The sequence below is a fragment of the Lepisma saccharinum genome, chromosome 26, assembly GCF_977018435.1.
Source record: "Lepisma saccharinum chromosome 26, izLepSacc3.1, whole genome shotgun sequence".
NCBI lineage: Eukaryota > Metazoa > Arthropoda > Insecta > Zygentoma > Lepismatidae > Lepisma > Lepisma saccharinum.
In genome coordinates, this window is record NC_139254.1 from 3,664,874 (window position 1) to 3,687,348 (window position 22,475).

The 22,475-nt window shown below is 41.5% G+C and overlaps 1 protein-coding gene across 17 annotated transcripts in view; it reads left to right on the forward strand.

Annotated features, from left to right (window-relative positions):
* The window catches only part of heph (polypyrimidine tract-binding protein 1 heph), a 1,248,713-nt gene that overhangs the window by 1,128,184 nt on the left and 98,054 nt on the right, over nucleotides 1-22,475 (forward strand). For all 17 annotated transcript variants that reach the window (XM_083112799.1, XM_083112794.1, XM_083112804.1 and 14 more), the window contains one exon: nucleotides 4,614-4,751. In XM_083112799.1, coding sequence (XP_082968925.1) covers nucleotides 4,614-4,751 — 138 coding nt within the window. The remainder of the gene's footprint in view (nucleotides 1-4,613; nucleotides 4,752-22,475) is intronic.

A 22,475-nucleotide genomic window follows, 5' to 3' on the forward strand; every position in this document is an offset into this window, starting at 1 on the left:
TCTGTAAACGGCCGCCCAACACGAGAGGGCGGAATTTATGGCTGTTGACTTGGGGAGGGGGAGTTGGAGCTTGTCTCGGCGATGTTTATCACAGATGTCGGATGCGAGTTGAAGCAACTGTGATAAAGATACCGCGCAATGTTTAGTTTTAGCTGTTCAAGATGATTGTTCTCATTTGCGTTTAGAATTCCGGATGCCAAAAGTTTGGAGAAATGTCCATAGGGTTGGCAACAGTCGAATATGGTGAGAATTTTTGGAATTGGCCGTAGTGATTGTAAGTTTGCATCGACATGTGGACGAACATGAAGAACACACAGGAAAAGTACATTGAGCATTAATCAACCAACTACAAAGCATTTTCTGTCGTATTTAGGCAAATAATTTGTATCTTGCGTACCTTCACAGTATGGGGGGGGGGGGGCATCCCAAAATATGTCATGCAATCTCGCACACTGCAATAACAGTTTCAAGTAGTGCAACATATAAAAACTCTCCAAAATAGAGGCACTCGAAAACCTTTTAAATTACTCTAAACTACAGGGTGAGGCAAAATTCTGGTGAGTGGCTACCACGGTCACCAGAACTAATATCCTATTGCCCCATCACATTAGCTGATGTCTTACGCAACCGGGAGCGTCGAATTGAAGCCAGCATTCAAATAGATGGCGCGTATATCGAGCATGTACTGCAACTGTAACCATTACGTACCAATTGTGTGTCCTGCTACCAAGCCCACAATTCGTGCATTGCGTTGCTCGAACCGTCCCGTCGAGAAGAAGTCATTCTAACTCGGCTGCGGATTGGACACAGCCGTCCCACCGTTGCAAGGGCTGGACTCTCCAATGGCCTTGTCTGTAATGTAAAGGACTCGGCATTATTATTATTCAATTTTACTTTCCTAGGACAGTGTTAATCTTTACAAACGTTTGTCAATCCTGTTTGGAGATGACAGTGTTTTAACAAATGTTTTTAGGTTTTGAGAAGAGCTGGCCTCTTGTACCGTCTGAGGAAGTTTTTAATGTATCCTTACCTTTTGTCTTGTTCAGATCCCTTTACAGCCTTGCACTTTTAAAGGATTTTAGATTAGGGGATAGTTCCCCGTTCACATTTAAGGGTGCAAGATGGCCATAATGGCCGATGCACCGAGAAATGTTAATTTATTTAATCATTCATGTTTTGATACTCGTATTTAGTAAGCTGTAGGATAACTTGTAAATTGCAACATGTACACTCTCGCCTTCTGAGCGTGTTCAGTTGCAGCCTTGGAGCAGTGTGGCAACTCACCGGGAATTCATTGAATTCCGGGAATTATGCTCGAATTATTGACTCCGGGAATTGTGCGGGAGTTCTGATTGAATTCTTCTCCGTAGACATGAAAAATTGCAACTTTTATTAATCCAGATCCCATTGAATTTATCCATATTTATTAATGCCCTGAGGCAAGTTTTTTACAGTTTAGCTTTGATTTTTATCGAGGAAGGAAGATAAAAGAAAGCTACGGGGAAAATATAACAGAATTCTCTCAGTCCGTTTGATTTGTCAGTATCCTTTGCAGAGTAATCTATCTGACATACGGAAGATTTTTGCGAGATAAGGTATCTGGAAGTTGATTAGGTAAATTTGAACTACTTATACATTAACATTTGTAACTTGTGTTTGTAGATGTATTTTTAGTCTGAGTTTGCGAAATGGCAAATGTAAACTGCGCACCTTAATTCGAATGTATATCGTTCAACTTAATTGAATTAGAATATTTGAATACATTGGAATCTCGCAGACCCTTTATATTGTTAATATATATTTGTGTGTGTGTGTGTGTGTGTGTGTGTGTGTGTGTGTGAGAGAGAGAGAGAGAGAGAGAGAGAGAGAGGCAGTAAGACATAAGGTTGAAATAGAGGAAGCATTGACTGTACAGGGTGAGCATGATGTCTTTCCTCGATTACAAATTTTTATTGCTAAAGAACCATGCTAGATACAGATATGCGGTTTGTTGGAAATGGTAGCTTAACTCATAATGTTTTGTTATTAGTGCACTTTAGTACACTTCGACATGTGCTCCCTTTGTTGCCCTTAGAACGTCTAGGCGATACTCAATTTCTCTCCATGTCTTTGCCAACATCTCTTCCGTCACCGTCTCTATAGCATCCCGTATTCGTGTCTGAAGAGTTTGCATATCAGGAACTGGTGAACTAAACACTGTCCTTAACGTAACCCCATAAAAAAAAGTCAAGAGGGGTTTTGTCCGTCGAACGCGGTGGCCATGATATGGGACCGCCTCTACCGATCCATCTGTCTGGAAAGGTGTCATGCAAGAACTGGCGAACAGTTAACTCCCAGTGTGGCGGTGCACCATCTTGTTGAAACACTACCCATGGTTGAAATTTCTGTAACTGAGGCGCAACGTAAAGTTTCAACATGTCCATGTAAACTGTTGACTTGTAAATCAGACAAAACAAAGAAATGAAAGAAAAAAAAACGATGTATTACACTACTTGCCATAGATTTTATTTGCCTATCTGCCGTGGAAGTTGAGATATAAATATTCATAATCCGGGAAAGACTTTATGGTCACCCTGTATAACCTTGAATTTTTTAGAAAGTTCCTTTTGAAACCGGTAATTATACTTGATTTTTATGGTGGTCTTAGAGTGGCCACCCTGTGGAGGCATGCAGGAACTTAATGTGCGGATTCGTCCTGTAAGTGATGGACAGGTGTTGAGCTGATGGGCGTGTCTGGAGATTCGTCCGCCCAGTCCCGTGTTTCATTTCTCGTCCCGGAGCTTTCAAAAAAAAAAAATGGACAGAGATTAACCTGGAAATGGAACTCGTTCCGGGCCGGAAACGAAATCCCGAGTGCCTGGTCCCTAGTTGGGGGGTTTCAATCTTCCCGTCGGGGGGACCACGGGGCCGTCGCCATGCTGTATTCATACGCGGGGCTGTTTCCTGTACGCTGCCTCTGTTTTGATTTCGAAGTTCCATCTTGCTTTACGCCGAAACATCACCCAGAACTAACACTCGGAGCCGTCATAATCACAAATCCTTTACCTTAAAGCTTTATACATTCAGGTTGTTTCATCACGGACCGCAAAGGCTCATTGGCTTGATAGAAATGACGTCAAACTATGGATGTTCATAAAATTGCTTCAATAGTAAAGTAAGAGGTGGTTGCGATCTGCTTTGATTTGTTATATTTTGTTCTTTGTACGAGCGCCAAGGAAAAGAGTAGGGACTTGAATTTATCGGTGGGAAATTACTGGAAGTTTGCAGTTTTTATTTTTTATATCGCAGTTAAAACTTGTTCCAGTTTGCTTCAAAGACCACTCTATGCAAATCTGGCCTCTACCTACAGTTTAAAGTTGGGTCCGAACCGCCTCCACCTGGTATCGAACCCGGGACCATGTAATTACAAGGTGATGACGTTACCACTATGCCATCAGGGGTCCTACATTTAAAACTGCGCAAGACTAAGTTTGTTTTGTTGGATCGTGCACTTTAAAAATATATGCAACGGTGTTGCCAACAACAGGACACTCCTTTTGGTGTTAATACTAAATTGATGTTATTTAGCATCATCTTTTGTATGTTACTTCATTTGCTCTCGAATCACACAAAGTATGGAGGCCTTAAACACTCAGATGTTCCATTACACCGCATTTTGTCGCAATTCGGTTTTATATACAATATGACCCAGGTCGCATTTTCAACGGAGAAGAAAGTGATCGTGGTTACGAAGAATAAAGGCACAGAATACTAACGGCAGCGTCACTACCGTCAGTGTTGCCAGAAACAGTAGATAGAAAACAGCTACTTTCACCAGTGTTTACTGATGGGTGGTTTCTGGAGGAGGGGAAAGGGTTATTGGTTGGCTAGGTTGAGTCCGGAGGTAACCACGATCTTTCTTCTCCCTTGAAAATGCCACCTAGGTCGCGAAATACCAAACTTTTTCTTTTTGTGTGGTGTTTACGGTCTCCTTCATTTATGTTTATCCGCCCTTCTGGCACCTTTTCTCATCCTATTCCTGTGTATGTGTGTGTGTATATATATATATATATATATATATATATATATATAATGTGTGGCTGTAAAGTAGCGATTATGTATATATACAGGATACATACATAGAAATTGTACTTTGTTCTGGGAAAGGCATTTTCAATTTGGTGTGATTCATTGCAGTATTCTTAATTCAAAGGCACGTGTCATATATGCATGATCAGTAAGAATTAGGTTTTAACAACTTCTAAATTCTCTTTCCACATTGATGTGCTCTATTCTCTGTCCACAGCAAGGACAAAGCCAATGTGAACAAATGCACATGGGTTCGGAAAGATCCTATTGGTTGATTTTGATGACGTCTCTTCCCGAATATTGCCTGTAGAAACATAGTGTGATTTGATGTCTACATGAAACAGGATGGGTTAAGAATTGGCCAATAGGTGAACAACCACAATCTACGTCGTTTTGTTTACATTGGCTTCGTTGTTAGCTTGGACGGAGAATAGTACAGCTGTAGGTAGTAAGTGTGTGATGTTGCAATATTGCTTTTGACTGACTGTGTAGATTTTTCCTTCTGACAAAGTGATGATTTTTTGTCTTCTCTTCTTTTGTCCCAGAATGCGTCTGCCCAGGCGGCACTACAAGCGGCCCAGGCGCTGGCTGGTCAGAACGAGACGCAGGGAGGCCCCAACACGGTGCTGCGCGTCATCATCGAGCACATGGTGTACCCCGTCACATTGGACGTTCTGTATCAGGTAAGTCCCTCCTTCGCTTATATTTACTCTGTAATCCTACTAAACGCCAAATCTGCTCTTGGGTGACTGTGTTTCTCCGTTGATTGTTTTCGAGGAGCGGGTGGCAACCTCACTCGCGACGTGAACATGCTAAGAACATCGTCAGCTTCATCATAAGGATGAAGGGACAATCACAAACGCTTATGCCCAACACATTTCCTACAGAGGATTGTCTAGGGTCAGAGCTTCGTTAGACTGCAATACTCAGTTCAGGATGTACCACGAGGAAGAGAGATTGATATTTGGGTGTCTTCAGAAAAGGACACCTCTTACACCCCAGGAATTTTGTTTATTATTTTTTTTTACTAACAAACTCTCTAGCCTTCTTAAACCCGAAGGTTCATGGCTACAGCAATACAGGCCTTCCATCTGTCCCTATCTTGAGCAAGATCTATATATTCCTTCCCATCCCTACCGATTTCCTTTAGGTCCATCTCAACGTTGTCCCTCCATCTTGGTCTTGGCCTTCCTATAGGTCTCTTACCATCAGGTTTCCCTGCAAGAATCCTGTAAATTCCTCTTTCCTCTCCCATTCGTGCCACATGGCCTACCCACCTAAGTCGTCTTGATTTAATTATTCTAGTAATATCTGGACATGAATACAAATTATGTAACCTTTTCCACTCACCTGTCTCCTCATCCCTTTTAGGTCAAAATATTTTCCTAAGGTTCTTATTTTTATTTATTTATTTATATATATATATAGTATATTGTTCAGTAGTACTGTAGTCTTAATGGACAATTCCTCAAGTCACAGTTTATCACGCTGAGCTCGGTGGCGGAGTGCTTAGCACAGCGCGCTACGACGGAGTCCAGGGTTTGGATCCCGGAAGGGATGGATGTTATTTCAGGGTGTGCCTTCTTCATCGGCTTCATCATATCACTCATTCCCATCTTTGCGATTAGCTAAAAGTGTCAGAAAAGCAAAGTAAAATAAACCAAACTAATCAGTCAATCACTATTTATCGGTTGTGTCCTAATTGCGAACAGTGCCTAAATCATCCTAATTGCGAACACACAAGAGTGAGGAAATACTCCCGTGTCCTAACTGCGAACACATGTAACTGAAAAACCTGTTTTCAAAAACTAATGAGGGTAGTGACTTAGAGAAACAGCTGGTTTGGCTAGCAACAATAGCCGAACTGATTGACTTATCATGATGGATGATTTTTTTCTTCTTTTTTTTGACGAAAAGATTGCGGGGAGCACTAAGAGGTATGAGGGGATTGATGGTATACATAAATTTTAAGTACATTGTCGTATGTTTTGAAATTTGAATTTGATAATTATATTATTATATGACGAAGCTCTTTTCAGTTAAGAAGTGTGCAGTATGTAGTAGTTATATAAAATAGGCCACACTTTTATTATTAAATTATTTATACTACGCAACGACTTTAATCATGTCGAATTAACTATGTTCCAAAAAGGCACTGACCAGTCTCAAGTCCCTGAAAAAAATAGTTAAAAAAACACAGGAAGTGGAAGAGGAAGTTGTAGGTCCATAGGTGGAAATTGTGTTCGCAATTAGGGCGACACCCTATTTATCCCCATCTCCGCGATTAATGTAGATAGATGAGCGGCCCAGAATAACCGGTATTGATAATGACGTGACTGCCCCCCTCCACTTGTGAAGGCATTTCCTTCTAGGGCTGTTCGATATCGAGTAGATGTTTTTGAGATACAGTAGAGCGTCGATTATCCGAACGTCGGTCAACCGAACGACCGCTTAACCGAACTGTGTACTCGCTCGCACCTGTTACTCTCCCACCCTACCGTCCATCATCCCCCTCACTCCCAAACCAAGTTTCCCACAGTAGTCGCCGCACTGAGCCACCGCTGGCGGAACATTGCTTCTAATGGGGCCTTCATAAGGCGCTGCTGACCGGCCAAGCCGCCAGTCGCTGTGATTCAACAATCAGCACACTTCTGTCGGTGTATGTATTGTTCATGCAAAATGCGTATGTAATATGTACATATTTTTGTTTAATAAACTGTACCACATACTATATATTCCTACTAAAGTTGCCTTTGTACGTTACTTTGTAATACTTAAAGAGATGCCTGTTTTTATGAATAAATTTACTGTACAGTACTTCTTTTTGGCAAATAAACATGTACAGTTCGATTATCCGAACAAACCAGTTTTCCGAACACCCATGTCCCCCAATTACTTCGGATAATCGACGCTCTACTGTACCTAAGTACGATATCGCACAGCCCTATTTTCTTCCTGACAACTTGTTGCCCCGTTTTCAGCAGCATGCTCCAACAAACCGCATGCAACCAATTGTCGCATAAAATGCTCCTTCGGTGGAATATCGTCCCCGGTAGCAGCATAGCATTTTAGCACACAATTCCTGCGTGCTGTCCAATGAATATTAGATGAAGGCTTCCCCACCACATGACGTCACCTTTAATGTAAATGTTTCAACAGTCTCTCCCAAGCTCGTGGGGAGGTTCAACATTACAGCTCCCAGTCTGGGTGTAGGTGGGAACGCGTGTACCTACTCTCGCTAGCTTGTCCACTAATTTATCGCAGGGGAGCTCCGTGGCGTAGAGGTTAGAATTGGAGAAACGGCATTCTTATACTCTACTGCCGACTGGGTTCGCAAAATCTTTGTTGTTTGAAGAAACAAATGGAATGTTTTACGTTTAAATCGTGTCAAGAAGACTTATTTTCTAAGAATGGTTGATAAAAAAATCTCTTAACCAGGATGTAAGGGGTGACCTTCCACGTAGTACACCCTGGACTGCTTTTTGCAGACTAACGATGCTCTGGCGACTGGCCCTATGGTCAGTGTGTTGTCCTTGTGTGTTCTGAGTACCCCTTTACAGCCTCAGCTTTTAACCTAAGTCAGAATATTTTAAGATTTTAGTTATGCGACACTACAGTTATGTTATGATAAGGGGCTGGACCCCGTATAATGTGACGGGTGCAAAATAGCCTAAGTGTTGGCGCACCCGAAATTTGAAATTTTTAAAAATATATCAAATATCTTTAACCATCCAAAGAAGGACTGTGTAGTTACAAAGTAACCACTTGACTAACTTCTTAAAATACCTATTCGTCACTTGTAAATGTCGCGTGTAGATTGATCGAGAAGGTTCAACGATTCTATTGTTTCCAGGCCCCACTCTGATCCCGTGCTAGCAACTCTGTTTTCCGAAATATCACATTTTATTATGAGTGCAACAAAATAACATTGGCATTAACAACAATGTGCACTAAGTACTGAAGAAAACTGTTCATCCATGTAGTATTCAATTGTAGAAGTGTTTTAAACACATTGTAACAAAGCATAGCCATGTGTTTTAAAATATGCCAACTTTCGCTTTCCGAGGATTCTATGTAACCACGCGCGATGTGAAGCTTTTTAGGTTAGTGACACAGGCAGTCTTTCCACTTCTCTCACGTACATATTTAAATGGTATGGCGAACAGTTCATGACCACAGTTTTAGATACAATTGACTCGCTAAAGTTATACGCATATTTTATTGTATCCACAGAAGTAGTTATACAGAACGTTAGTCAATCTCAATTAAATTATACGGTAAGAACTAGACTATCCGAATTTGATGGTACCGCCCCCTTTTCGGATAAACGAAATATCTGAAATCAGGATTTATTGCATTTAACATGAAAAGGTACAGTGGCCAAGAATGAATACCAGGAGATCGTCGTGAAGTGTGGAAAGATTATGCTGGAAAATTTCTCTTGCCGCCCAAGAGGAAGTAGAGGGGAGAATCGAAGTGCAGATGCTAGGGACCATACGTGCCAGACTGGAACACATTAACAAACAGAAAAATTTGGCAGAATTCGGCGCAAAAGTATCGTTAACTTCAGCGAAAATAGTGGATACAGATCAAGAATGGGCGAGGAGGAACTACGTGGATTTGTGTGGGGCAAACGAAAGGTCAGGATTGGCATGGTTCGGACCGGGGGATGGACACACGTAAAACTAAAACGGGAGGACGGGAGCGTAGAATTTCCGCTATGCGGTGAAGAAGAGACGAAATTTCAAATTCTCCTCCAGTGCAAAGAAACAGAGAAGGCACGACAAAGAGATATCAGGGAAGTAAATGAAGGCAACATTAAGAATATAATGACAACCGTTATTAGGAGGGAGAGACCGAGAGGGGGGAGGCGCAAATAAGGAATCTGGGAATTTTTCTACACTATGCCTGGGCAAAGAGAGCAAAGAAGCTCAGTGGCGATAGCGAAAATGTGTGAACGGGGGCCCTACTAAATAAATAAATCTGAGAAAATTTAGGAATCACTCTGGTAACAGTGCAAGTGTAGTGAAAGAGTTGAAGTTAAATAGTGTTTGTGAACTCCCAAGCAGTGTGAATATGGAAGTAGACTGAGAGGAGGAAGGGTGTTCGAAAATTACACTAATTTTTATGGTATGCACAGCTGTAAAGGCTCATACTTGAAAAAAAATATATATATTCTATTCATAAGACACTTTGGAACATGTCAGTTTCACGCAAAGTTTGTTTAAAAAGTTTGTATTTTTCCCCACTCCGTCGAGGTGGATTTAGCCAGAAATTAGCATCCCGGCATTAAAGTTTTGCCTGGCAGGTTTGGTTCGTACAGTCAACGGCAAAGATTACAGTTGGAAGATTCATCATCACTATTTTGATTCTTTTTTTATTGAACATCAGGTGTGTTTGTTTTAAGATATGGATTTCTGTTGATGCGCAGATGTTGTTCTTACTGACATGTTTCTTTCAATTCATTGCGGAAAATAGACTGAATGAAAGTGGTGGACTATTCAATTCGTATACTATTTCTTTTACCGTTTCAAACGGCTGCAACTCTCAAACGGGCCCTTTCCTTGTTATATCCAGACAAAACACAGCGAAATGAAAGCTCGACAAGTTATAAAATTCAATCCGTCGTGCTGATGTAGTTGTTTTCGCAAAACAACCTACGATTGCCTTAAACTGCTGCTTCATACAGCCAAAGCACAGCAGAGCCCCCGTCGGCGGCGGGTGCAATTAATCTTCGTCAGCAGATAGCTGCACATCGTATTTCATAATGTTGATCCACTTGAGATCGGCGTCTGGCGAGAGACTACTTCGCAAGTTTGGTTGGAATTGCACGCTTCGGCGCGGAGGGAAGGGCTGCGGATGAAGTCGATTGAGTAGCTTTCGTTTCAATTCTGGTAAAATCAGACGGCTGGTTCGCTGCTATTTGAAGTCACCCCGAGTTCCGAACGGAAATCGAAGAGACTATACTCTAATAGGTTTTATCGTACATCTCATATTTTTCAATGTTTCTTCGATACGTAAAACTCAGAATTGGGTTCAATATAATGAAATTTACAAGTTTTTCTTATTGTATGTCAGTTCTGTACTATAGGCCAATATCTATAATACAGATATAAGTTTATTTGCAATAATGACACAATAGTTGCGATTGTCCTGTGAATCCGCACAATATAATTGTATGTTTATTGAAATTATTAATTTCATATTATACAAATCACTTTATATTAATGGTTCAAGAAAAGTATAATAACTACTTTGTACAACGTTAATTATGTTTTATGTTATTTATTGCGCTATAAGCTGTATAAACGAGATGAGAATCAATAGTCACTATGTAGCATTGGATGTAGTGGAATTGAAAATAGATAATAGTGAACTGCATATTGCTCAGTTATTTCAATAATATATAGACCCATAGAAGTTGTATCTTCACCTATGCGTTTTAGTTTCAAATATATATGATAAAAATGTAATCGTGCAAATGATTGACTAGTGAACGTCACATAGTTTCTTTAACCACAATCAAGACTTAGCATGGCGGCTTAAGCTATTTTGAAGTTTCGACAACTTTGTTGCCCTAACTTCTAGTTCGTGTTGTTGTCTTATCTCCATGTCTTATTTGCAATTATTTTTCTCTCTCTCTCATTCCTCTTCGCACGGCTGTCGTGTTACTTGGGTATGGGAATCTTGCTTGAAACATTGTATGCATATATTTCTATTGCCTTAGGGCCAAGTAATATCAGCAATAGGCCTAATTTAATCTACTCCAAACATGACTAGTTTCATGTAGTAAACTTTTAATTTACAGTAATTGAAATGTTTAAATTCGATAGAATAGACGGTCACCCATCTATGTGCTTTACAGACATGACACTGCTCGATTTTCCTTTTAATTATATTATATTAATTAACTGGCATATTGGATTTGTTTCTTAATTAAGTCTACGCATTTTGTGAATGCGTCTTCTTGGATCTCGTTCGCCTATGGTATTTATGGTAAGATTAGGATGGTGAGGTTATTGTGCCCAGAATTTCAACCTTTCAAATAGCGTTTCTTATTTGAATGTTAGGTACGTATGGATCTGTGCCTGATTTAGGCGACAACACTAGAACCAACAAAATGTGTATGGTAAATGTTCATATTGGTAATGTTTCATAACGCTCTGTGCTGGAAATGGATATTACTGAGTATTTCATAATAATGGGTGGTCCATCTCAGTTGTTGCATATTTGATGGGCTACGAGCACTCATGTCCTCTTGTCTTTTGTGATTATGGCCCTTCGCAACAGAGGGCAGTAGAGCTGCTTCCGAGACATTCGACCTCCTGTAATTAGGAAGTCTGGGCGCCATATTTGCTTTGTTTGATGTTCAGGTGATGTACCTGCGGAGAAGAAGTTGGCCGCACTGTGGTTTGAGACGTTCCTTTGTTTTGATGGCTTCCTCTTGCAGTCCTAGCAGGTATGCTTTTGGCAAAAGAAAGACATAATGGCCAGTTGCCTGCACAGAGTAACCGTTAATGGTGCACTTTGTGCATTGCCCTTGCCGAAATGATGTATAATATACAGTGTTCGGAAAGTTACTTTTAAAAAGGTAACTACTTAGTTACTTGCTTAAAAAGTAACAGTTACAGTTAGTTACATGTACTTCAAAAGTAACTTTAAGTTACTTTCTGCTGAAAATTTTCTTGCAACAAAATTACACAAATCGATCATTAATTGTAATAAAATATTTTGTGAAGACTAATTTGTATTTTACTTATGTTACTGGTGCATAATATAAGTCTTCCTATATTTATTACAAAATAAAGTGCTCTCCTCTGCTTTGCGCGCCGCCATCAAGGCGTATAGGGGGTGTGGAGTTAGAGCCCCACACTTTCTTGATCATGGCCGAAGGTGGGGGTGATGTGATCAGCACCACGTCTCTGGCATCCTTTACCCCCTAGAGTTTCCTCCAGACACCCACTTTATACGACGCTGGGTGGGCGCTGGACCCTCTCGAACAGGTGAAAAAAATCTCGGTTCTCCCCCACCGACGGTCGAACCCGGGATCTCTCTCATGGTAGTCAGACACACAAACGACTTTTCTAAGGAATATTCCTATGCGGTAGTATCCCCCATTATTCACATTTTCTCAATTTTCTGTATTCTCATTGGAACAAGCACAAACATCCATGTCCGATACGAACTAGAATCAGAACCCCTGACATGTGTTGCGTTGTGCTAAACACTCCGCCACGGAGGTTGACCTGAGCTACTGCGACTGAAACATTTGTATTTATTGTCATTGTTGTTCTTAATGAATGTCCATTGGAGTGGGGGGGATTCTAGAAATTGTATAGAAAGATATATATATATATATATATATATATATATATATAATATCACTCGCGTAGAATGTTTCGCATAAAGGCGCGTGTTGGAGAGAGAAAAAAATTGTTGTACAATTTCAAGTGTTTATGAACCAGAAAATGATAAAAATTATAATGTAGTAGACTATATTTGTGCTTTATCAATGAAGGTGAAAATGACATTCTAAACTTACCCCTTCAGTTTTCTGAGACGATTACATAAACAAGCGAAAATGATCGTTAGGGTCTTCCTGATTCTTTCCGTTTGCCACTTGAGTGTTGTAATTCACTGTTGTATCAATAATAATGGTGAGAACTGTCGTATCTGTTATTGCAAGAAAATGGGTTCTCATTTAAATCTCAAACGAAAAGCACTTACCAGAATATATTACTTTTTTCAAAATGTCCAGAAATGCTGAATAATCATAAATAAGAGATTTCTAACCGGAAATATTTTTACTTCCATTTTTAAATTATCAGGAACTGAGATAAATGAAATCACGTGGAAACAATTACATTGTTTTCTATTCGTATGCCCACTTGCTAGCTGTCTTCTTCAGTTTCGTTCTTACTACCAGTATCGTTGAATTCTTTTGTAAAAACACTGCAATATTGCAGTACGTCGTCCCTCTTCAGGTTAATCCAATATTATAGCAAAGAAAAAAAACTATCGGATGCTGCTTACAGAAGGGGGAAGTTATAAGGTCACAGACGAACAAACTACAGAAACAAGAGAGACTTCACAGCACACAACTGACAATTGCAAACTGTCAGCAGTATGAAGGAATTCTCCTCCTAGAGGCTTATCTTCCCGCTTCTGGGAAATCCACCCCTCTTCCGATGTGTGTAAAGCGCTTTAGAATTCAGGCCTACCACACGAAAGATGAAACATACGATAAACCTTGAAATTCCTGTCACCTGACTGGGGCTACCGACTGACCACCGCCAGGAGACAAATTTAGTACATCAACTTTCTCTTTTCCTCTTCATCTATTGTTTGCAAGAATTAATGTATCAAAGGATCAGCTTTTATATCACAGCACAAACTAAATTCCGGCTCACTTTGAGTCCTAAATCGCAAATAATTTGACACTTACATAGCAATTTAAGTGTCGCAAAGTAACTGTTAAAACATTACTTCTATCGTAAAAAAGTAACTCAGTTACAGTTACTCTCTTTTAAAATTAACTAGTTACATTTTCTCAAAAAAAAAAAAAAAAAAAAGTAACTTATACTTGTAACTAATTACTTCCAAACACTGATAATATATAACTTTGATGTGCGTATGTTCGGACATTACGTATAATCTGTCTGGTAGCCCCTTTCAAAGAGTAAGGTTGTCTTCCTGAGTGATCACTGGGAATACCAGCCAGGTTAACTTAAAGATATTGCCGTGTAATCGGGGTGCTTCGGGTTTGGTTTGGTGTTCGGAGTTCAGTATCTGGATCATGGCGTGTTGCTGGCTCCACACATGGCTTTAGCTAGAGTTTTATAGGTTAAAAGGAGAATCGCATCCATATTACTCGACGAAGATAGTCTGATCGATTTAAGTCCACTTTATGCACAGAAAGGCTAAGCGAGACTAGTCCTGAAGTTTAAAGTGGGATCCTATGTGCCTCCACCTGGTATCGAACCATTGAACATTTGATTACAAGGCCACGAACCATTGAACATTTGATTACAAGGCCACGACGTTACCACGGAGCCCTATGAAGGGAATCTCTGTCCGTTGAGAGGCTGTGGTGCGATAAGAGTTATTTTCCGTGACAGCGTTTGACGACCCCTTCTATCCCATCTCAAACCACCGGCACATATTTTTGGGTTTCGGAACCACAGACAAAGGATTCCTTCTTCCTGGTAGCGTGTTTTGAGTCGCTGAAGGGACAGGTGGGCGAATGGGAAAGGGTGGCTAATAAGAGTCACGGAAGACGATGTGCCAACGCTTTCAGATGCCATCTGTGGTACGCGGCTTCTGCGAGAGAAAAGATGGAGCAAGGACGTCTAATTATGACAAAGACTGTAGTACTTAGGCCCTTTTCCAGACATCTGCAGCAAACAAGTGGGCGTCGTACTGCGTGGTGTGTTTGCTGTCTTGGATACAACAAAAGTAAAACGTCAAGTGCGACCTGACCTACTCGCGTAAGCATACATGAGATGGATTTACAACCGGAAGTAATTTTTCACACGAAATAGCGTTTTGCTTCCGTGCTGCAGAAAAGGGTGCGGCCTAAGCGGACGTTTGCCAGCTACTTGTGGGATGAGTTTCACCCGTCCAGCAGGGTTAAAGTTGACGCGTTTACTTGGTTAACGTGTAAGATCTGAAGCGAGGTGCCGCCACGAATGTAGGTGGGGATAAATAGCGGCGAGTTGTTTTCGTCCAATCACACTCAACCTTCAGCCAATGGGCGCAGCTGTCATTACGCTCGTCAAGTCCACGTAAAGTCTCAACCGTGCGGTGAATGTATTGTTGGAGCTGGTGGGCGTGCTCCGTCGACTTCAAAGCCAGCCGCTCGTTAACGTAGCTAGTGCGTCGACTATACACAAGCAAACACTTATTTGGCGGTAAATATTACACATACCAACCAAACCTGGCGATGCTCCCCTGGGGTCCTTATTCCGTGTAGATTCTTGCCAATTCCGTTAAAGCGAACACAAGCCGAACAGCGTACAGTCGGGACACGATTGAGGTCCTTATGAAATCATTAACACGCCCAAAGATTCCTACAGGTCCAAGTTCCGATTGTTTAATTCCTAGCTAATCATGGTATAGTCGACGCGCTAGTTACGTTAAAGACCGGCTGGCTTTGAAGTCCACGGACCGCGCCCATCAGCTGCAACAATCACATTCAACGCACAGTGTTGCCATACATCTACTCCACGCCACCTTTTCCCTCCGCGCACAAGCATGGTCTTCACATTTAAGTTGCAAAGTACGGCAACAACGTATCCGCAGTCATGTGACTGAGGATCCACGTGGAGTAGACGAGCAGAATGACAGCTTCGTCCATTGGCTGAAGGTTGAGTGTGATTGGACGAAAACAACTTGCCCGTTATTTATCCCCACCCACGTTCGAGGCGGCGGCTTTTGTTTACCAGGTTCGATTTCTTCTGTTAACACATACTTCTCAGTCTTGGCCCGCCTCCGTGGAGGAATGTTCAGCGCTACGACGCAAGGTGTCCCGGTTTCGAATCCTCGCTTCGGCATGGGTGTTCTTTGTGAATGTCCCTTCATGAGTTTCATCACATCATTACTCCGCGTTTAGCCAAAAGTGGCAGAAAGGCAAAGTAAAATAAGCCAAATCAACACCTCCGAAGTGACCGACAATCGCGTGATGCAGGTTCGGAACGTACAACTTTGCGGCCATGTAAAATATTTTCAACCATCCTCGTATATCATGCAAGTCACAAAATAGTTAAGAAGCACTGTTGCCAGGACATGGTTTAAAAAACATACCCGCAGTACTAAGTGTGTATAGAGTACATGCATGAGCAAATAAAAGCCTGAAAGCCCGAATGTAAATTTCTCCCCATCTAGAAGTTGACATTTCGTAAATGCGTCCTCGTTGCTGAACCGAGTAGTCCGCCCGCCCCCTGCCTTTCTCCCCCCCTCCTCCGTAGTTCTTTTTTTCATTTCTCTTCCTGCCGCCATGTTGCATATGGAATAGGATCTTATCGAAATTGTGTTGTCTAGTTTCGGAACTTGGAATCGGGTTAGAATCGATTTTTCCATCCCCCCTTTTTTCTTCTTTCTTTCCGCCACCTCTTTGCAACCTGGCCTGTTATTCTCCCCATTTTTCAAGGGTGTACTTTTCCTCCTTTCTCCCCCCTGGCAGTGTCGGATTCCATCGGGGCTGCGTGTATATACGCCCCCCTCTTTTGTTACCCTTCCGGATTCGAAGAAATGTTGTTCCCGTCGGGCCAACTACTTGTTATTAGCGAACAGTTATCAGCTACATCGTGATCGAAAGCAGCGGTAGGCGGTTTGGGTTCATCCCCCGGATTTATTTCATAGGCATTTTCATTTGGTTTACGGCGCGGTAAGTTTCGGTAACTTATCACTTGTGTCATCGTTACCAGACGTCCTGACAATGGAAGATCCCGTGATGTTATTTTGTTCCGCACTGTAGCTGCTAACCTAGTGTTGACTTCTTATAAGTAGAGAACGAAAGTTGATGAAATGTCATCTTTTTTCTGACATCTCGGACACGATGCCCATTAAATATACACAATATTACACTTCGTCTAGAACCCAGAAAAGGTAATTTTAAAGTGCATTTGTTTGCAAATTTTCAGGTTTTAGGTCATTTTTCCGTCATTTTTTGCAATATTCGGTGTATTGTTTCGTCATATGTTGTCACTTCTTTCATTTTGGTAATATTCTTGAGTCTTTTCACCAAGGTGAACTTAAGCCTATATATAAGCCTTTTTTAAATCATTATGTAGGCCTACGTAATATTTTTTTTAGTTCCCGTGCACACTGCACGGTGTCATGAAGGCAAACAAAGGGGGATGCGAAGGTAAGCACGTTCTCTTCCTCTGCTCCCCGCCCTCCCCTTTGGCGCCGGCCGTCTTAAACTGTGTGAACTCCTGACCCGCCTTATACAGGGCCAAAGTCTGGAAATTCGCAGCCCGTAGATCGCCTATCCCGGGCAGTCAGACGTCATGTCGACTGGACTGGACCATCGCGGCTCCTGTGTAATAAAAGTAACGTTTAGAAATTCCTACTGGCCAAACGTGTCGTTATCCCGAACTGCGGGTCACTTAATCCTCCTGAAAGCATGATACACATCTGAGGATCATGACAATATCACACAGAACTTAAAATGTGTGAATGAGGCAAACATATTGACCCCAGTAACACATTCAAGCTCATATACTGCTACTTTTGGTGCACCAAAATAGCAGAGAAAGGGTGCTTTTATTAGCTGCTGTTTAAGAGTAACATTAATCAAAAGTGAATAAAAATAAATACTAAAGTGCGCGTCAAATCTCCTGCATATGGCGATAGCCAATAGCAGCGCACTGCAGCAGTGCCATGTCGAAATCTCACACGGAAAAGATACAGCGTGTTTGAGCGAACGCTTTGTCAAGGAACTAGGCAACGCCGCACGTCTGTGATTCGCTGGTGCTGTTCAGCTGTTCAAGGTCATGTACAGGAGTTTTGACGCACGCTTTAAGCGTGAAGAGAGTGTCAAACATTCAGTCCAAATTTATTTTTTATTTTGTAATTTTTTAGGGTAAGCCGCCCAATGAAAGTTCCTGACTGTTCGTCTCCTTCGCACATCGTCAGTTCTGTCACTCTGGCGTCCGAACACCTTTCCCCGTATCTTTGGATGTCGTTTGAAGGATCGAACTTATCGTCCGTGCATCGATTTCGATTATGGTGCTGCCATCTCTGCTTCGTTTACCTTACTTTTCGAACTACCCGCGTACTATAGAAATAAAAATGTACGCATGACTGCCTGCGTTCTGTGATTCGTCAAGAATATTAGACGTCTATTTCGATAGCCCCTCAAGCAGTTTCTCAGAAGATACACACACATGTTTTCAGCTCGCAGAACCAGAGGGTCTTAGAATCCAAGGATAAACATGGTCCCTGCGGAAGTTTTCATTGTTTAGTTAATCCGAGAAACGAGAAACCCTCCAACCTGAGCTGCCAGAGTTTGTTTCCAGATAGGTGCGTGTCTCGTGCGGTTGCCGGGGATACGATCGCTCCCTGTTTTTTTCTCCCCCCACGTGGCGTAACGTCGCCGGGATACAGGGGCCTATCCTGTTGACACTCTTGGAGGCAAAACATAGCCGTGCCCTTCGCATGAATCCTTGTATTTATCTTTGTAGAGTTATGGAGCAGATAGGTGCAACAAGGGTCTATGTCCCAACAATATCGTAGTTTAGACTTCGCGGGCTCAAGCCATTAATGCAGCGCATATGGGGCATTCCAGCGTTAGGGGTATGACATTTCACACACAAATTCTAGACATTGGATGAAATTATTCATAATGAACTGATTTCATGGAATTATGAAGTACTTTGTGGTGTCTACGAAGAAATTAAAAATAAAAAAATAAAAAAGACTTGAGCATGATGACATAGCTTCAATGCATGAAAAGCATTACCGAAGAAGTGTTACGTATGTGGCCCTTTAGAAAGGTAGCAAGGTTTGACTTCATTTGTCTGTGAAGCATACAGGCTACAGGTACTAGTAATTTTTGTTGGTGCAATATAAGATAGTTACAAATGGTAACTACACAAAATATAGCAGAAGGCCCGTGAATACATTCGACCATAAGTCTTTGTTGTTTCAATAAATTAAAACATGTTTTGAACTACTGACAAGAAGCTTATTTATTACATAATTGTTCAAAGAATTCTTGAATCTATTTCATTAACATTCATTATAATGCAAATACAAAGCATGGTCCTTATTTAACAAAGGACAACCAAAGTATAATTATTATGATATAACATTGCAACTATGTCTTGTCTCTTGCAAACTAATACTAATAGACTAACCAACCTAGTAGGTGTGCATTCTTCAGCTGCTCAGGTCAAGCCTTCTCTCCCCGAGCAGAGATTGTCACGTGATCAAAAACAAAGGACAGTCGAATACACGATAGTACCAGATCCTTACATTTTATATTACCAGTAACGAGTATGTTACAAATACAGGGTGTCCGGAATGGGACTGACGGTTTTTAAAAGTGTGTGGTTTTAATATGGGCAGAGATAGAGAAGAAAGAAAACATACGTCTTGAAGGAAAACTCAAAGTTTTGTTCAGCAAATTTTCATACTTGTACAACTACCGGTGACGGCGCAAGTATCGCCGAAACGAAAAATGGCGTCGGTACTCGAAAAGGCAGACACAATATTAGGATATGGGGATCAGAATCCGCATGCGTATGTGGAACATTCCACAGACGGTCCAAAATTGAATGTTTGGTGCGCTTTAACAGGAAATGTGTTCTTAGACATGATTCAAAACTTTGCAGTTCCCCAATTACAACATTGCAACCTCAAGTGATTTTCCGATTGGATGGTGTATCTTGATACGGAAATTCCGGAAAGTTGGCTAATCCGTGATGGGCCAATTAGGTGGCCACCACGCTCCACTGATGTAATCCCTCTGGGGGTTTGTGAAAGACATTGTGTATTCCGGTGAAAAGGTTCGTAACCTTGAACTGATGATCCATATTCGGAACGTGATTGCTTCTGTCACACCTCAGATGTTACAGAATACGTGGAGAGAGAATTCAGGCTGGATATTCTTAAGTCCCAAATGGAGTTCACGCGGAGTTATACTGAGTTAATACCAATAAAACTTTCTGAGTTTTCCTTCAAAATGCATCTTTTCTTTCTTCCCTATCTCTAACCATATTGAAACCACACACTTTTAAAAACCGTCAGTCCCATTCCGAACACCCTGTATGACATCACATGCATTCATACACATTTAATGCAATTAAAAACACTAATAATTTTCAGTTAAATTCATTTTGTTATTTACATGCAGTAGGACCACTTTTCGTGGAATGGCCCATATCGTATCCCCCCCCCCCAATTGATTTGCGTTTGGTTATTTGAAGTCTCTTTTTTTCTACTATGGCTAATTACAACTATAAAGAAGAACGGTTATAAGATGAATTGAACCATCTCAAACGCACATAAAAGACCATTATACCAATTCAGATGCCAGTGGAACCTTCTTAAAGGTTATATGCCTTTTCTCCAAAATCTTAATCAACAATACAAGTATCCTAAAAGCAGTGGGTATGGATCAATTCGTCACGATTTCAATCGGTGCCTTTTGAGGAAGGAGTGGGTTCACGCTGCATCAGTTAATTCACCCGTGGTAAATTGTTGGCGAAGGCGTCAGGGGGTGTGGGGGCATAAACCCTTCGAGTTTCGCCGGATAAACCGGGATCTAAGCCTAGAAACAGCGGTTTCCGGCTAAATTGCGGGAAAATCGGCGGCCGTCGCGGATTGGACGGGAATTCAATACGTCACGCGAGAGGAGGCGGGGAACTCTTTTCGGAAAGTAAAGTTTTCCCGACTTGGGACTCCCCCGGGTGTCGTTACCCGAACTCCCGGGACCAACTTGGCGGTCACTTATTCTCATTACGGGGCCCCGGCCGAATGGCATCTTGCGGACCAACAGGAGGTCGCCTAATGTAAATATGGCGACGTGGTGTAAATTAGATGTAATTGTGAATTTGCCTCTTCCGAGAATGCAGCTCTATTCTTGTATATGCCCTGGGGTTGGTTCCAATACACAAAGTGCATTAAGATTGCGTCCAAATAGATTGGCTGTTACGGTTTTACTTCAAATGAAGTTAATGCCATTGAGCAGTAGCGTATACTGAGGCGAGGATCTGGGCTATGAATAGAAATAAGTTTACCAACTCATAAAGAATCAGGTTGCCAACTCATGGGGAATCAGGTTGCCAACTCCAGAATCACCATCATCATCTCACTAATAGGAATAATTTATTTACAATTTATGATCGATTATTCTCCTGTATTCAATTCTCTAGACTTCAGGCTTCCCAGATAGCCTAGAATATACGCTCCTGCCATTGAGGTATTTGTCTTTTCATGATTCAACCATTCGCAAGCGAGTGAATTTTCCGAGTAGTCGACCCTTCAGAGGTTCCAGTGTCCGATTGTGGGATTTCCGTTGCGAATGTCTTTTTCATCAATTTGATCCTCGTCGTCGCGATTAGCCAACTTGAGGCGACCATTCGATGCGATTTGTTATATAATCCCAATTCGAATTAAATCTCGGAATACCCTTGTTTTGCAGCAAAATAAAGTGTGAAAATGTGCGAACTAAAATAATCCTTCCTTCGCCCGTTCTCTTTGGACACTGACGCCGACCCCCGTGGTGGAGTGATTAGTACATCGCACTGCCAGGGTTCGAATCCGAGCCTTTGCATCGATGTTTGCGAGTGTCCATTCATCAGTGTCATCATATCATCCCCATCTTCGCAAATTAGCCAAAAGTGGCACAAAAAGGCGAAGTAAAATAAAGCAAATCAATCAATTTAGACACCGACGCTAAATTTAGTGTTGGCTGATTAAACTATACCGGCCCAGTTGTAGTCTAGGGTATTGGCATCACCAATTTGGCCTTAACGCCGACTTCTAGATGTGGTTATTCAACCCCCGTGTTCCAAAGTCACGAAGTTTCCTTCTGCACAGAGGGCGTTCACTCGACACCATTCTAGCGCCTGTGAATCAAGTCCAGGGTTGTGGTAGGAAGTGTCGAAACGTTCATTTGATTACCCATATTTAGCAGAGTTGTTGCTGTTTTTCCCTCCACGAGGAGTGCACGAGATTCTGTAAATTCTTGTTCATGTTTATCATACATCGTGTCCTGCTTAATAATCAACTGAAAAAAAAAAAACTTCCACTTGCAACATGGGGAGAAATTCATACTCTCTTATATAGTTCGATGTTTTGTTGGTAGCAGTGCCCATTCGACGATATAGAAATACTGTACACCTGGTACGAAACTGTCGCTCTTAGCCTCAACAACACGACAGTACCGCTTCTCTCCCTGCACACGAGAATGCTATTCCACCAAATACGACGGCTTTTCCAGGCCTTGTTCAGGTATAACAAAGCTGGTTTGCTTTCTCGTTATTTATTTATTACTAGGATTTTCTTGACTTAGCATATTTTTCTCTTTTTTTTTTTGGTGAGGGTGATGTGTTCCCTAAATATATAGAACTTCATATTATATAGAAACTAATTAAATTAAGGTGCTTTTTGGTTTGATTGAGTTGCTGTTTTAAGTCCACTTTATGCACAGTAAGGCTAATCGGGACTGGACCTACAGTTTAAAGTGGAATCCGAACCACTTGTGCCTCCACTGGGTATCGAACCCGGGACCCCTTGATTACAAGGCAATGACGCTACCACTGCGCCATGTGGGAGATCCTTAAGGTGCTTTTTAAGGGCATATTTGGACATTTCTGCGTGATGGATTTTCGGTCATATTCAGCTTATTTTCGCCTTTTCAAGAAATACACATTCATTTTCGAAGAGGATTCGTTGTT